Source organism: Phalacrocorax aristotelis, chromosome 4, assembly GCF_949628215.1.
Source record: "Phalacrocorax aristotelis chromosome 4, bGulAri2.1, whole genome shotgun sequence".
Classification (NCBI taxonomy): domain Eukaryota; kingdom Metazoa; phylum Chordata; class Aves; order Suliformes; family Phalacrocoracidae; genus Phalacrocorax; species Phalacrocorax aristotelis.
The window spans coordinates 7,297,226-7,314,236 of NC_134279.1; the positions used below are offsets into that span (position 1 = coordinate 7,297,226).

Here is a 17,011-nt window from a genome sequence, read left to right on the forward strand (position 1 = left end):
GAGCTTTGTCCTGTATGGTGTTAATGCAAAAGAGCGATAGATGTCATGCATCATTAAACTGGCTTTATATGAAGGAGGGTAGAAGAAAGAGAGAGTGAAAGAGTGAATGAGGAGGGACTAAATTAAAATTGGGAAAGAAAGGAACGTAGGAAAAGGAAACAGAAATTACTAAGTAGATGGCATTTGAACTGTGCCTGTAAAAGAGAACACAACATGGAACCACCAACAAACTTTTTTAGGACTTCATAGGTCGGTTTGTGCCTATTTTCAGTTTAAGTAAATTTGTTGTCAAGTTATTTTTGCTTTAAAATACCAGTTTTCCACAAAATGAGCTCTTACTTAAAAAAAACCCAAAACCCAACCCCACCGTGTTGCAAAAATATTCAGTCATCACAGAGTATGCTTGAGTGGTGGAGTAAATTGTGGTGGGTGTTTTGGGTTTCTTGTGTGTTCTTTGCTCACAGAACCTAGGCAAAGAGCCTTTAGTTTTCTTGATGTTGCTTTTAATATACCAGCAGGTAAGCTAGATGCTGTGTTGACATGATTCACTGGTGTCTTTATATACTCCATTTCTTAAGCAGCCTTGAAAAGAGAGATCGTACGTGTGGGAGGGAGCAAAATATTGTAGAAACTTCCAGCTTACTTCCTTACAGTTACTGAATTTACAGTTGGCCTCACCATTAGCAAGTGCACCTTGCCTGAATGGGGTATCTCATGCCCTTGTGAGAAGCATTCAGAAGATACTATGTGAGCTGTTAGGAGGATGGGTGCGTGCACGCTGGGTGACATGCCTACATGTCTCCATACATGTCTGGTAAAGGTGCTGGACTGGATTCATTAGCATCATTTTGCTTCATTCTATGTCTCTGATACACAGTTCACCTAAAACTTTGGGGAAGCCATCTGATGGCTTTGCACCGGCCTTATTTCCCCATTGGTAAAATAGGGAATAATGATAATGATGAGATTAATTATTTATGAGCTCCTCAAATGCAATGATGGTAGACTTTATAAACACCTGATGCATAAAATAATGCTTTGGCTTTTTTTTCTAATATTGTTCCTTGTCCCTGCTTTTAACCTATCAGAACTAATAGTGTCTGTGTAGACATTATCCTCTTAATCAAAGAAAATTATCTTCAAGACTGATCAGACCTGTTTCACTGAATTTGAGCCATTGTCAGGTAAATGTTGGATTTTCCTCCTAGTAGTTCACCAAACCCTAAAGTTTCTTAGTTTGTATTGAAAAAGTCAACTTTATAATTTTTGATCATTAATTTTTTCTCGGAAATGGGAGCATTGTAGCTCTTTTTAGTAAAGTTACCTTTTCGAGTATTACTTCTCTACATTTGAGGGTTGGTGAGATTAATACTTTAAAAGCTGGGGCTGGAAGGAGGAGGGGGAGAAAGTCTGTTTTCCTTTCTCAGTTGCCTGCTGCCCTCTTGTGCTGTGATCTGGTCTTTACGTCGGTGTGTTTACTTGCCGTCCATAAAGGCAATCATAAGCTTGGAGTTCCTTCTCGATTTGATGAAATGCTGGATTTAGTGTGCCAAACTCACAAGTTTTTCTGTATTTCACTCCCTGCAGACACTGTCTTCCATTCAGCCCCTGTCTTAATAGAAACTGGCTCTGGCCTTGACCCCTTTTTCATTCATTGTCTCGACATTTGTTTTAAGGGAGGATGGAGAGGGCTGCTCTGTCAGAGTGTTAAAGCATTTGTCTGGTCTGTTGTGGTAAGCTTGATGTGAAACCCAATGTATCTTCTGTTACATCTGGTTCATGAGTGGTCCCCTCACTTCCGTGGTTCAAAAATGAAAATCTTTCTGCATTCCTTGTCGTAAGGATGTTCTCCTGTAGATGATCCTTTGATATTCAGCCTGGAGAGGCTGCCATGAATTTGTGTCCCATATTTTTCCTTTTTCCTTGTGTGAATTTACACCAGTTGGTAAACAGCAGTTGTGATGAATAAAGAGTTTAGTGCCAATGTCTAGTGGCCCTTATAAAGTTACGTTCAATTGTTTTTCCATTTTAATGGAATTGTAGAGCTGATGTTTATGGCACCATGTGTCTGAAAATCCTTGAAGACAGAAAGGAAATTGGAAGAAGCATAACAGAAAGAAGAAAGTGAATTGGAGAAAAAAATATGGGAAACTAGAAGAATGGGAAGAAGAAAGATGGAGAATTGAGGATGCTCATGGAGAGGGGAGAGGAAACAGGAGAGAGAGGTTTAAGAATAAGGTCATGTTCAAAAGGTGAAAAGAGGTAATAATGAGAAAGCTCTTTACAAAGAAACTAAAAGGGGCAGGAGAAATCCTGACAGGTTGTTGGACAGTTAATGAATGGGAACACTAATACAGCATCCATTTGTACAGCCTCTTACAAAGGGAAAGGAGAAGCTAAAGAGGCTGACTGGCGTGGTAAGGGAGGCTGTTGACATCTTTCAGAAAACAGGTGATGTATTCAAATGAAGAAAATAGGATGTTAAACTGGCAGATACAGTGTAAAAAAATAAATAAAAGGTGGGCTTAAAAAGAGTTTGAGGTAACAGCTAGCAAAAATTAATACTATATCTTCCTTTAAATGTAGGAGCAAGAAATGCTTCAAGAGTGTTTGTAAGACAATGGTCAACTATGAAAGGGGTGATGAAAGAGGATAAGACTGTCAAAGGCAAGCTAATTAATGATTTGTGTAGAAGAAACGAAAAAGTTCAGTTTGGAATAAAGTGAGAAAGTTGGCTACTTTCTTCAGGAGGAAAACATGAAAAGGTCTCTTAGGAACTGAACTGGCTAAAAAATGTCAGTGGAACAACATTTTAAAACAAATAGTAGCAGACCGCTATCGGTAGTTACCGAGGAGTTCTGAAATAGCTGAATTGCTAAGAGGGGCATGTAACCTCTCGCTCTTGCCATGATAGCTGAGAACTGGGCGGCAATGAATGGGAAGCTGACGTTTTAAAGAGGTTCCACAGGGAGTCTAGGAAACTCTGAAAGCTAGTAGACATTATGAGGAAAAAAAAAAAAGAATTAATGGGTACCTGAGTAAACGTAATCCGCTTAAGAAGAGTCACTGTGGCTTTCGGAAAGAAAAATCGTGCCATACAAAGCACGTTGGAAATCTTTGACAGGATCAACAGTCATATTGGATAAAGGTGATTTGGCTTCTGTAGTCATGTGGATTTTCAAAGCAGACAAAGTCCCTCTCTGAAAGATAATATCTCCATGCATCAGTAGACTTAAAAGGAGGTTTATTGCATGGGAAACTAGTTGGTTGAAAGTTAACAAAGAGAAGACAGAACTGATTGTAGTGCAATTCTTGAATAGAGTTTACCTTGGGAAAGTTTGCTGGCGGTAGGGCAGTGAAGACAAGGGCAGAGCATAAGAAGTTCTGGAAAAACCTTTCAAGACTGACTGGGCAAAAGAACGGTGAAATTCAGTGTTGGAACAGATAAATTGTTGTCCGCTGGCAAGTTGGCACCAGTGATGAGTTTTGAGGACTCCGTCTGTATTCTCTTGCCACAGCATATAAATCTGTATCATATTCAGTGTTGCTCCAGAAGGAGTTTTGGAGGTATTCATTGAAGATTGTCTCAGATGTTCTGTTTTATCCAGGAGCATTACTGCCCAGGGACGATGCTCCAAGTACCTGCTATCCTTGTCAGCTGCACTGCAAACTTTGCTCCTTGGGGCTACAGGCCAATGTCAGGATAAACACCAAGTGGCATGACCTGTGAGCCAGGTTTGATCCAGTTCTATTTTGACGGTGATTCTTTGGGAAAAATAAGCCAGCTAATGATGTGAAATCAACGTACACAAGCTAAACTCTATTAAAACCAGTGAAGATGCTCTTGTCCAAAAGAAAACAGAGAGGCCTTAACTTAGCCTCAGAACATGTGTATATAGGTAGTATGTGTTGACCTGTGCATATTATGCATGATTTGAGGTGATCTGTCTTATCTTAATTTTAAACTAACTTTCCATTTTCTGAGTGACTCCATATTGCCATACTGTCAATCTTCATTCTCTCTAATTCCTTCAGAAGTTTTAGCTACCATGTAAACCCTTCATCCTCTCTGAGTTGTTGCTGATACTTCAGTCTGTTTGAGAGTGGTGAAAAAGGTATGCAAGAAAGATGCTGAAGTAATAGAGTGCTGTGATATATGCATAGATAGAAAAGTAAGATACAAGAATGGAGAGACACAGCTTCCATTAGAAATAAACAAACGATTCTGTATAAGTAATGCTCCATCTTAACATCTCTGAAGCCTAGAAAATATAAACTTTTTTGAGTAATTTTTTAGCTGCCTTCATTCTGGGCTTTTTAAACATACACTTCATAATGTTACAACATTAACACAATTGGACAAGCTGCATAAGCAGGAAAAGAGAAAACTAAATGGGAGGTAAAGAACTTAGTTATTTTCTCTGTAGAGCATCTCAGAGCATACTGTCATGAAAATGATTCAGCTTACCTATTTATCTGGAACTGTTTTGAATTTCCATACAATTACCAACAGGTGGCAGTACAGCAATTCAGATCATTAGCTTGGACAAAGAAGACGTTTGTATAGGAAATGTTCTCTTTCACCTTTGCTCCTTTCACAACATGGATCATCAGCACAAGTGCAAAGCAAGAACACTGTTAGGACAGATTTGTTTTGTTCCCTGCCCCCACAGCTGTTGGGACAATATGCAGGGGTTGTAAAAAAAAAAACTTATTGATAGAAAGAGCGCAGCATTTCTATGCAGTACAAACCAATGTATTTGACATGTTCCACAGGTAGTTATTTCACATCTACACAGCAGTGTCAGTGCACGGCTATCTAGGTCAGTTTGGGCAAAATTGTGCCTAGATTTCTCAGCAGAGTTAAATAGTTGAGTGATTCTGGCATTAGCACAACTGTGTTTGGTTTGAGAGGCTCTACTGGTGTCTGTTGCACCATCATATATTGATACAACGCACAACGTATCCTCTGTGCTCCAGCAAATACTTCTGAATGTATCAGAAGCTTAAAGCCTTCAGTTAAAGCTTCTGTGTGATCTAGTCCAGGTTCTGTGAGGTCTGTGGCATTATAATTGGAGTTAGGAGAGTATGTCTAGGCAATGAAGCATGTACATAGGAAGACAAAGTGGCCTGGCCTCAGGGTTTCAGGGGCTATTTGCTTCCCACAATGCAGTGTCAAGACACTTACACACCATCAGTTGCCCACAGCAGAGACACTGTTACATCAGCCACTAATTGTATTTCTGAAATTATACTTACATTTTGTAACGTGTATTTATTTTTCAGTTTCCTTAGACTAAAAGCAAAGAAGTGTCTACCCCAGATATTTTCTTTCCTGTATTTTCTAATATTTTATGTAATATCTGTAGGTGGAAATACTGAGAGTTGCAAGTAAGAAATAAAAGCAGTCTGTATGTGCAAAATTAAATATGTTCTGCCAGGAAAGAAAGGCTATAGAGTATTTAGCAAATATGCACCTGGAGACACTGCATCAGCCACAGAAACATTCTGAACACTTTGGCGTGCATATAAATCCTAGGTAGTCTGAGTGAGATCCGTCGTATCTGGTAATAGGCATTAAATATGCAGTTATCTGAGCACCGTCCCCCATGGTTTTTTCCAGTCACCTATGATACATACCTGGGTTGGAGTAGGATGACTTATTCCTGAATACATCTGCTTCTCTTCATTGAGCGAGCAGGTGGCTCAGAGTTGCGTGATGGTTACCTCTGAGTGAATCCCAGCATATCTGACTCCCACTGGTTTCTTGTGTGCAAAGGTAGGAGGGATTGCTTGGACTAGACCCTATCTTCTTGCTCTTCCCTCCAAACGCTTTTACAGGGTGATCTAGGCTGCAGATTCAGATGTCTGCCACCACTGAACTATTTGGGAGCCAACAGGAGGCAACTGGAACATCCAGCTCATTGGGAGTTGGCTGCTGGCTCTTCCTTTGAGCAGAAAATGCCTACTGGGCAGAGCAGGGACCGCTTGTCTTCTAAGAAAGAAATCATAGCGGTATTGTCCTGCACATCAACCTCTGTCCTGGATGTAGGAGCACTTTATACCTGAAATCTCCAATGTTTTATGACACTTCCTTTTTTATTTTTACTTATTTCTGAAGAATTTTATTTTAAGAAAATCAGGCCCAACCAATGCACATGTGTGATTACAGAAAACATAATGGAAGGAGGTACTATCTGAGTCAGTGTTTTCTGACCAGATGAAAAATGAAGGAATAGCTGTTCAACTGTTTAGTCTTTTTTTTTTGTTAGAGCTTTGTGTGTGTTTGTTGGAACAAAGCCCATTTTGGTTACATTTTAGGGAAAAGGTATTTTAATAAAAGATAAAACATAGCTACCCTTACAAAGTATAATAGCTAAAAGTACTCATTTTTTGAGAACTTCCACATATCTTATCAACTTGGGATGGGAAAAAGGATTGACATTTCAAAGCATGAGAAAAAGTAAGATGAGGAGCGAGAACAGTGAAAAACAGACTGATAATTGTTACTTCTAGACATGTTTTCAGGTGTTTGACTTTATTCTGTGTAGACTCAAAACATGGAGTTACCTGACTTTTGTTCATGTCAGTCTACAGAAATCTAGGTGACGTGACTGAACCTGTTGTGAGTTTCTGAAGGGGAATTTATTAAGCTTGACAAGCCGATTTTTAAAAAAGATTTTTAAATGAGATGGGAACAGTAACATTTCATGATCCCTTCTTAACAGTTATATAAGAACAGGGGGAAGATAAACTTTGTATCTATGACAGTGTAGGCTAATAAAGTTCACTGAAGGGTTTTATGAGCCACTGTCAGGGTAGGAATGGTCAGAAGATTTTAAAGAAAATAACAAGACAAAATCATTTTAGCTAAAATTATTTAATATCACAGGCGTATAAATAAATCAGACCACATAGTCCTCAGTATGAACATTCCATTCACAGAAATGCAATAAATAATTAAATTAGATGAGACAATTGGTATAAAAATAAAGAATTTTCTCAGGAAAAGTAAATATTATACAGAATTGTATATATCATGCTAAAACACATCTTGAAGTGCCTGCAAAGGGCACTTATGATTAAAATCATAAATATATTGTAGAACCTCCCTGGGAGGTAGTGAGCTTTTACGGCTTACTCTGTGTACTCAGTTAACGAAACATACATTGCTTCTGCAGAGAGTGCAGTTAGTACAAAGAGAGTTAATCTTACAAGTAAAAATAAGTCAAGACTGTGTATGCATCTGGAATTGTGATAACTAGTCCTTCCTAGGGTCACAAGTTACTCCTGGGGCATCTTCAGTTTTTCTCCTGAGAACAGTGTCGAAGAACAAGATCGTGCTTTCTTGAAGATCGAGCTGTTTTTCACTGATTTCCTGTTCTTCATTTGGGATTCAAATAACACACCCTGAATAATACACTCAACCTTCCATAACTCTGGCAAATCGAAGAGTTAGCAGGAGACCTCAGCATTGTGCGAGTCCAAGTGGATTTGAGGCGTACAAAGCTGCCCACAGTGATTGTGCTGACATTGCCCTGAAGTGTGGTGTTAACCAAAATCAGCTGTGATAATTTTGTGATTAATATTCCCCATACGTATCTGGACTGGATTGTCCAATAAATAGAGTTTTCTGCAAGATCTCAGAACAATTAACCCTCTAAGTTACATTTCTTACAGTTTTTCGCTAGTTTTTTGAACCCTATGAATGAGCGTTTTGAATTAAGTTGTTCTGCCAGTACAAGAAACAGCCTCAATTAACAAATGAGTATATTACGTTTAAAACAACCACCAAAAAAACCCTTTAGCACTATGCTTGGTGTGATAAGATCCATAGTTTAAAAACAGTAGAGCAAGTCACTAAACAGAAATAGCTACATTACTTTCTGCATTACATGCTGCCTCATGTACAAAACCCAGAAATTGTTCCAGTGTAGGCAGGAGTAACTAGTTAGCTTATGACATTCAGGTAAGAAATTGCTTTTCTGTCATAAAATAGCCATCCCAGGTACAAAAGTCACTTCTCAATGCTTTATAATGGTTACTAATAAATAGGTAACGTACAATGTTCTTTAGGGCACGCTAATCGCATTTCATCTGCACAACAAGAGTTTTAACAGGGTCTTTTAGAATATTGATTTGAATGCACTTAGCAAATTACTGGAAAAGACATTTACAAATCAAAAACCACATACTTTGTACAAAAATAAAACTCTTTCCCCAAAACTCTGCACATGAAAATATTCCATGGAAGTGAATGCAAATTGCTGTTTTGTTGGTTGGCCTTCTAGGACCCACCAAAAAAAGCACTTGGTTCATAATAAAAGCATTCAATTAAACTCCTCCATCAAAATTTAAGTGTAACGTTGTGGAAACATCAGCAGGTACCCTGCAATTGCAGGACTTGTTTTAACATTCTCCCAGTTTTGTTTTTCCAAATCTGAAATTAAGTTTTACGCTGACTTTCTGTACTTCCATAACTTCAAAATCCATTGCAGTCGCAGCAGCAGCTTTGCATATTGCTTACTAATTGGTGGTGAAGGGACTTTATGGGTAGCAAAGTCAGAGAAGCGGAGATAAAAGGTGCAGAACACCATTTTAAGCTTGGTAGCTTCATTACTTGCGTATGAGTGGTAGTTCATGGTTAGAATGTTAATTCTCACGTGGTAATGTGGAAACACTGAGGTATGAGATAGAACATTACTCAGAGGAAAAGCAGTTTTTGAAGCCAAAAAAAAAACCCAAACCAAAACAAAAAAAGATGATGATCTGAATTGAAATGGTCATCACCAGAAAGAAGGAGAGTTCGCTGTGGAAACTTGGTTCATTGTTGGTTCATTGTTGCCCTGAGGACCGACCTTCTTCCTCTGACAGAGGTTTTTGAGGAGGTTCACATTTCAGAAAATGTGAGGCAAAATGGGGAGGCAAAAAAGCTTTTGGTATTAGTTTTCCTTTAGGCTGACATTGGTAGGAATGGAAATATTTTTAATACTACCTCATTATTTTTGGAGGTAACTAAGCTTGTCATTTTCCATCCTAACACTAGATGTAGTTTTCCAGTTTCCTCTCTATACCACATTTCTGCTAAGTAGAGAGAAAAATAGATGAAAGGCTAATTTTTACTGGAAGGCTTTACGCTCTCTTCCAAGATCCATCTCCTCGTGTGGGGCTAATATCTGTTTGGGGGTGAATTAACAGTTAATTCTCAGATGGAAGAGTCTAGAGGTACAGAATCACTGCAAGCAGAACATAATGGTGGTATGTAATTATATTAATTGCATCTTAATATATGGTGATATATTATTGAGCTGCTAAAAACTAGTTTTAGGTGCTCTGATACTCACTTTTATTTTAGAAAATTTAATGGTATCTCTGGCCATAGTTCCACATAAATCTCAGGATTCAGAAGGTGCACAGGCAGGTTTCCACATAACAAAAAAAATTGACAGTTTTTAAAGAAAAAATTGCAATTAAAACCTAAACCGTTAAAGTGAATCAAGAGTAGAGAGAAGGAATAGTGTTAATAGTACATGAATATGGGTGTATAATATTGCCTGCTGAGAAAGAGCAATATGCATTTTTGCTGCTTCACTCCGAATAATCAATTTCTGTATTTGTTGGACCTTTTGCAGTGGCTGGTCGTACCAGCCAGTCATGCATCTGCTTAATTATTTCATGCTAAGTCAAGGAAGTCTAGGGGGAATTCCATCTTCTGAAATGTGTTTTTCCACACAGAATCCTGTATCTCCACTTAGAGCATGTGGATTACTCCTCTTGAGATGACTCCTATTGAAACCCATGGCGAATGTGCCGTTAACTTCAAGCTGGACACAGGTCAGACCCGTGCCATATGGTATGATTTGTAAATGTTTTTCCAGTACTTATAAGACAGTTAAACACAGGATATTTTTCCATAGTTAGCTAAGATACAGTCTAAGAACTTACAAAAAAACCTCTGTGTGTGGTATTATTGTAGATAAGGAAATCGGTCCAAGTAGATCACCTTTTGAGGATTCAAAGCATCTGATAACTTTTTTGTTTTTGAAAAAGTTTCAGACATCTCTGTATGAGATTCACTTAAGATCAAAGCAGAAATACAGAGGTAGCCATCTCACGTATTTCTAGTTCAGCAGAAGGTGATAGTTAAGTCCTTTAAAAGAATCTATTTTTGTGAAATTGCAATTTAGTTTTCACTGTAAGGTGAGGCTAGGATCACTTTCAAAACAGTGCCCATTTTATGAATAGCCATCCAAATGAGACTTCTTAATATTTTGGAAGAAGCTTTCACTTACCACACACACACAGCACAGCATAGGAAAATATTTACATTTTTCATGTTGTCTTAAATAACATAGTGTCTGCTTTAAATAGTAGATTTTCAGTAGCCTCCAGCTCTGGTGTGTCCTATATTAGTCCTTGAGTAACTGCAAAAACAATGCATTGTTAGAAATAGTGTAAAATAAGGATATCTGTAATTGTTAGCAAAATGTCAGATAGCACCCAGGAGGAATCAACTCTGATTACCTGTTGGATAAGTTTTGCAAAGCTCTTCAAAAACTCTTTGGGAGACTTTTTCTCGTAAGATTCGCACGAAGACTCACACTGGAAGACAGAGAAAATCATGCCACTTCTAAACAGTGCACCAGAATCCCAAATAATACTTCTAGTTTTCTTACTGAAAAATCAAGAGAGATGTAATCAAAGCCTTTTACAGAGGGAAAGGCTGAGACACAGGCTCTTTCAGGAAGGGAAAGAATATAGTAACGAGGTCTTTCGTTCACATGCTTTGCAGTAATCCCTGTCCTTTTGTCGGGCACATTGCATGGTTGCCAAGTACACACATGCAACTAACTGATAGGATCAGAGTGAACACCTCTTCCAGAAGTGCAAAATATTGGACATTTTTAGTCTCCAGAGTAATGGAAAGCAGATGGGTTTTTCTAACAAGTTTCCTTTCTGCAATTCCACCATTTCAGGTGGTGTATGCTATAGAAAATAGGGAACAATGATTACAATTACGAGCATTGTGAGGAAATCCTACCTTTCCACGGCTGCTGAGGGTGAATCTTTTCAAGGTTTTAATGGTTTGGGTGAATGTAGCATTTACTGTGCTGTTTTCTGGTTGTAATTTCAGTGTGCCCTTCTGGAAGCAGGTCACAGCTGTGGACAGGCATTCCTCCTAAGGCAGGAAAAGAAGGAACAGTTTTAAAACGAATGTTGCAGCATTTTTTCCTGGATGTGTTAGGTTGTGGTCCATGTGCAAAAGTGCATATCCAGGGTATTGATTGAGAAGATTCAGCTGTACTGCTTTGTGGGTTTTTTTTAAATCAGTTTTAGAAACAGAAGAGATCTTTAACCTTTATACTTCAGTATTTCCTCATAAAATATATGCCTAAAATGTCCACTTGGATATTAATCATGACAGCAATTGAAAGAAAATGCTACTGAAGGGTAGACCGTTGTACATGTAGTAAGTTTCCACAAGAACAGGCCTAGGTATTTTCTTTTAACAAAATTATGAATATCACTCTGGACTGTTCCATAGTGCTATGTGTGGGAATATGCTTTTTTCTTCCTAATCTTTGTGCCGTTTCTAGTATTAGCTACTTAATAATTATACTTGGAATTGACGCAGAACTGCATATTGTCAGATCCTATTGAAATGTTCTCACTTGATAGCAAGCTGGTTACCTTACTGAAGGGAAAAAAGGGGTTGAGGATGTGAGGCTGGATAAGGAGCCAGTCTCCTGGCTAGAATTGTCTTACTGTGTTGCTTCAAATTCAGGTGCATGTTAAACCTAAGTTAAGGAATGCAAGCACCATCTGTATCTAACTTGAAAAAGAGGCCATCTATTCTGTTCATGTAAATTTTCTGTTGCTGCTGCTTATCTGGAATTAAAGCAACCTGCCACTTTCCTTTCACGGTGCATATTAATTTTACTGATGCTAACAGAAAGACTACAAGCTCTCCAGAATCTCCTTTCCTGCGCAATGGCTGTTTTCCTTTGCTAAGCGCACAACCGTGGAAAATATTGCCAAAACTAACCTATAGTCAACAGAGAAAGAAAAGCAGCATTTACTGAAGCCAAATTTTAACTTGTTTTCTGTTTTCCAAAGGAGGAAACGTTTAGAACTGCTGATTACACATATTAGAAAGGCTCCAAAGCCATCATCCCTGTTTTGCATACCAACTGCTACTGAAGCTGAATCTTGTCTGGTTTATTAGGTGCCGCTGCAGTTTGCTGCTTTGGCAAGGACAAGGCAACTTTCACGTATGTTGCTTGTAGCAAATTTTAATAGCAACATTTTATATTGGTTAGATATAACATTTTATTTTCCTTAAAAACCACACATTTATGTTTGTTTCAAGCTTCTTACCGTAACCAGTCTTGCTTACTGGAAAAAAACCACTCGTTTTTAGAGAGATCAATTTTCCAGATGAAACTGAAAACATTTTCTGCCTCATCCGTGATGAGCTGAGAAACCAGCATTTCTCATATATGCTGGCTTTTTTTTTTTTTTTGCTGAGTTAACAGTTAGCAGTAGGCAGGCCAACAGTCAGAGGACCACAAGGATTGTGGGTTTTAGTATGTTGTGATGGGTTAAGCAGTTTGATGAAGAGGCATTAAAAAGCATAGACCACTAGTAACGTCTGAGGGGGGGGCTAGGCAAACATGTAAAATATTCGTATCAGAGGCAATTCGCAGCAGTACTCTGCATCTGACTCAAACTGACTTTACAGCTTAGCCTGCAAAGCCTTCGCTTCCTGAATTAGTGATCAGTGGGGTTAGATGCTGATCCGATGTAAATCAGCATTGTGTCACTGCCTTCAGCTGCAATGTCAATCACCAGCAATAGATCTTACTTCATCTTATTTTCCCTCCAGTCTTGAATAATTTCAGCCTTAAGACTACTTTTTTAGCTGCAGCCTCTTTTCCCTTGATTTGATGTCCTCTGAACTTTTAAAATTTCTCACCTCCTTTTCTTTTTTTTCTTTTTTAAAATAATTTCATTGTTGAATGGACAAAGAAAATGCGTGGGTTTGAATTGGGGCTAACACTCGGTCCACTCACAGGAACCTCAAGGAAGTCAAAACAAATAGTGATAAACCACTGAATTTTGAATGTTATAAAGCGTCTATGTTATGTTATAAAACTATGAATGTTCTAAAACTGTCTTCTTCCTGAATATTGAAGGCCAAATGTAAATCTGGGTTAAGCAGGTTAACAAAGAAGCAGTATTTTGATATTTGAAATACAGTTATGTGAAAGACTTTTTATTAAATCCAGTTTTGTTAGGGTGTGATTGCATCTCATCACCCTGAGTGCAGCTTTGGCACACTGTAATTCATATCTTAGTACTTAGACAAATCAGTAAATGTAAATTTCACCCTGCAGGATGAAAAGTTTGTTAGTTTGGTTGCTGGTGGTAATTACTATTAGAACATTAGTATTTTTTTTAAGTTTTTGTCGTTTTTAACCTCTATCAACCTAGTACCTTCTAAATACATGAATTCTCTGTCACCTCTAGTTTTCAGCAGAGGTACGTGGGACCTCCCAGAATCAGACTGTAAAGCCCTAAGCTGCAAATGAACTGTTGTCTTCCTTCCTGAGGTGACCATGTTATTTTTGAGAAAAAAAAAAAAAAACCAACAAAACTGATTAAGCGATTAGTCACTAGTTGTATTTGCTTTGTTTCGGAGGTAGTGGCAAACACTGCAGTAAAATGACAGCTATCATCTGCTCCTTTTCACTTTGACACCACAAGTTAGAGAGTGTTAATGAAGAAAACCCAGCAATTAGTTAGGGTGCGTTAGGTTTTTGCACTGCAGTTGTTTCTAGCAATGAGAAGGAATGTATGTTTTGGTCATGCTTCTGTATGTTTCTGGCAAGTAAAAAATGCACCCAACCGTAAAGCCTACGAGGAGGCTAACAAAACCTGTGTGAAACGAGGTGAGTTTCTTTCCTTTCTTCTTGTCATTTTGCAAGACAGTTTATAGTCCTGAGTAAACAGCTTTACGCTCCGGGCGTTTTTCAAAAAACTATACATGATAATTTTTATACATCGATCAGAATTGTTTGCTTTCTGAAATAGTGGTCAGGGCTCAAAAATCAAAATTATGGGTAAATTTAAGACGGCTGATAACAGGAGACGTATAACATTAGATTAGCCACAGCTAGCTCTAGACCTTTGTTGGGTGTTGGTGATTATCAAAAGAAAGCAGGATGTATTTGCCTTCTAAGCTTTTAAGACATGTTGTTACTATTATGAGCATTTACTTTCCAGTAGATCCTGCATCCTGCCAATTTCGAGTATGCGCACACTTTCTGTGACTCTGGTGTAATTTACTACACGTAAGAAGTTCCTGACCTTGGCACCGCAAAATATCAGCATTAAATAATGTATAAATAAATAGCTGTATTAAAAAGGGACTCACAGGGACCTGTTCTTGTCATTTTAACTAGTTATAATCCAAAGAGAATACTTGCAGAATACAGTTCTATCTTCCCATTCATAGCATGACTCTTGCACACGAATAGTGTCAGAGAAACCAGTGTGACTACGTATGAGAGGAAGCGCTCTGTAACACAGCCTTACAGTGCCACTCTTGGCATTTAGCTGCAGTGGGAGGGAAAGGAGAGTCCCTTTGGGTTCAGCTCAGCAATGCTCCAGTGTGGCTGGAGCTCCTGGCAGCTGGAGGCACTTCCACTCCCAAAACCTGCATCCCCAAGAGCACTGCTGCTTATCTGGATCTTGTATGAATTCTCACTCTTAGCACCATTTCTTGAGCAAATGGAATACATACAAATTTGAATCTGTGGGTGTGTTAGAATGCACACATGATAGCAAAATAGTCATTCAAATTATGTAATATAAACACTTCTGCCATCAAAACTCCAGAAATAAGGAACTTCTGTCAAAGTATTTTCTTATTCAGTCTAGCTTGCATTAAGAGTACTAGGTCAGAGATGTGAAGAAGGCATCTGCCATCTGTCAATGGAATAAATCAGTACAAAATCAAATTGATACAATTAGAAAGAAGTGTTAAATCAGTCTCACCGCAGGGTTTTCTGGTGTATGCAGCAATTCAACGTCCTACAATAAAACAAATCTAAGTTAGAAACATTTGAAAGCGATGTCCCTCACAAGATATATTCTAAGCAAAGCACAATCCTTGAAAATAGTTTCAATACTATGACAAATACTTTGCTTACCTTATCTTTCACTGTGGTTTCTAAGAGATTAATTGTCTTGAAAATCTGTTTGTATTTTGCTATTTTGTGTGGAGCTGCGGTCAGCGCCATACTGGAACAGAAGAAGAGTGTACAGAAAATAATCATCCTCTCCATACCGATGAGTTTTGTTTTAAAATGAGCCAGGAGCGAAGTTGTGCTATTCAAGATGAACACTTCAGTTTGAGCTGTGCTCAGGTATGCCACGTACCTACCTATATATTGCTCCTTGCTGGAGATGTAAAACCCACCCATTTCAGTTTGGAAAGCTTTGTAGAATGGATTAATGAGTAACCCTTTTTTCTTTTCCACTGGCTAGGTGCATATATGCAAGTTTGTGCGTAGGGGGCAGGGATTGATGGAGTGAACAAAAATATGCCCCATCTGCACATTGGACAGGAAAAAAAGAGAAAAGGGTGAATTCCCATTTTCACTTTGAGTCAAGAAATGAACGTAGTAAAAAGTAGGTACTTAGAAACCACAGACCTAGGTAAACAAAGATTCTGCGTTTTTTTTCCTGTTTCTTGCAGCAACAAATCGCTCCAAACCATCTGAAGCTCTTCTATACCGTGCTGGAGAAATATGGCAGGACTTCTTTTCAGAACTTAAATGTATTTATCCTACTTATTTTATGGCTCCAAGTGATGTTTCTTAGTTAGTCCTCCCTGATGACTGTGAGCTGCCACTTCTACATTCTTAGCTTGTCCCAAGGGACGCTGCCACTTTGCAGTGGTGCTCCAATGCTTGTGGCAGCTAAACACATTCAATTACATCCTGCAGCAGCTAGGCTCAAGGTTAATTTTGCAATTTAATGCAATCCCTTCAAAGGAGATGTGATACTGAGACCTGAGAATTCTCTTGAGAATGTAGAAGTGCATCTGTTTTGTGTGAAATCCAAATAAAAATGCATACTTTAAAAAATGTAAAGCCAGAATCAAACCAGCAGAATGATTTAAGAAATAAGGCAGACTCTAGTCAATTCCTTCAAAACTGATGCCTGTTGTAATTAAGTATATATGCTGCTTTTGAGGAAATCTGTTTAAAAGATGTGCATTGGTAAAGGGATTTTTCTCCAGCAAATGCTGGTACAGAATGTTCTTTTATGGGGACTTCCACAGTTGCTTTCTTTCTAAATGACTGCCACTGAAGTTAAAGGTATTTAAAGGTGTCCTTCTTGAGTATGCTGCTGTTATCATATTAGTTGCCTTCAGCCCAAGCCCAGTTCCTGTCACTCTCACTGAGCTGTACTGTTCTCAGTAAGGCTCTCTGTCGGCACTAGGGACTTACTGGACTGCCAGCTCTAGGAATCAGTTGATTTTAAAATCACTGTTCCTAATATTTCATTGCAAAGCAGAAAAAAAATACTTTAAATGGCTCTTACTTATTGTCATTAAAAAATGGTTATCAACACCGTGGTATTACCATTAAAGGTCCCTGTGTGGAGTTAGTAGAGGGCAGTTAAAGTCACTCGGACACTTTCACTGTGGTCAAGAAAAAGATGCTCAAGTGTCTTTCAAATTAAATCTTTGCCTCTGGAAGTCTGAAGATTTCAGATGGCTTTGGAGGTGCTTTACAAAATCTAAACAGTGTTTGGACTTCAGTTTGGTGTCTAGAATGCTAGTCTGGATACTGTGCTGACATCGTATAAAATACACCTATATGATTCTGTCTGGTGAGTGAATCTGGGCAGTGACATTGGATCACTTATTTCTAGTTGTTCATTTCAAAATGAGCATTTAAGCTGATGAGAGCTCTATCCAGCATACTCAGGTGTGCTT

At 38.4% G+C, this 17,011-nt stretch overlaps 1 protein-coding gene across 1 annotated transcript; it reads right to left on the reverse strand.

Moving 5' to 3' along the window:
* Positions 1 to 2,011: 2,011 nt before the first annotated feature.
* On the reverse strand, positions 2,012 to 15,350 carry IL21 (interleukin 21). The gene is made up of 6 exons (XM_075092401.1): positions 15,216 to 15,350; positions 15,061 to 15,096; positions 11,042 to 11,179; positions 10,525 to 10,602; positions 2,850 to 2,867; positions 2,012 to 2,077 (listed from the first exon to the last, which is right to left on the reverse strand). The coding sequence occupies exons 1-6, from the start codon at positions 15,348 to 15,350 to the stop codon at positions 2,012 to 2,014; spliced, it is 471 nt and encodes a 156-aa protein (XP_074948502.1).
* Between the last annotated feature and the right edge of the window lie 1,661 nt (positions 15,351 to 17,011).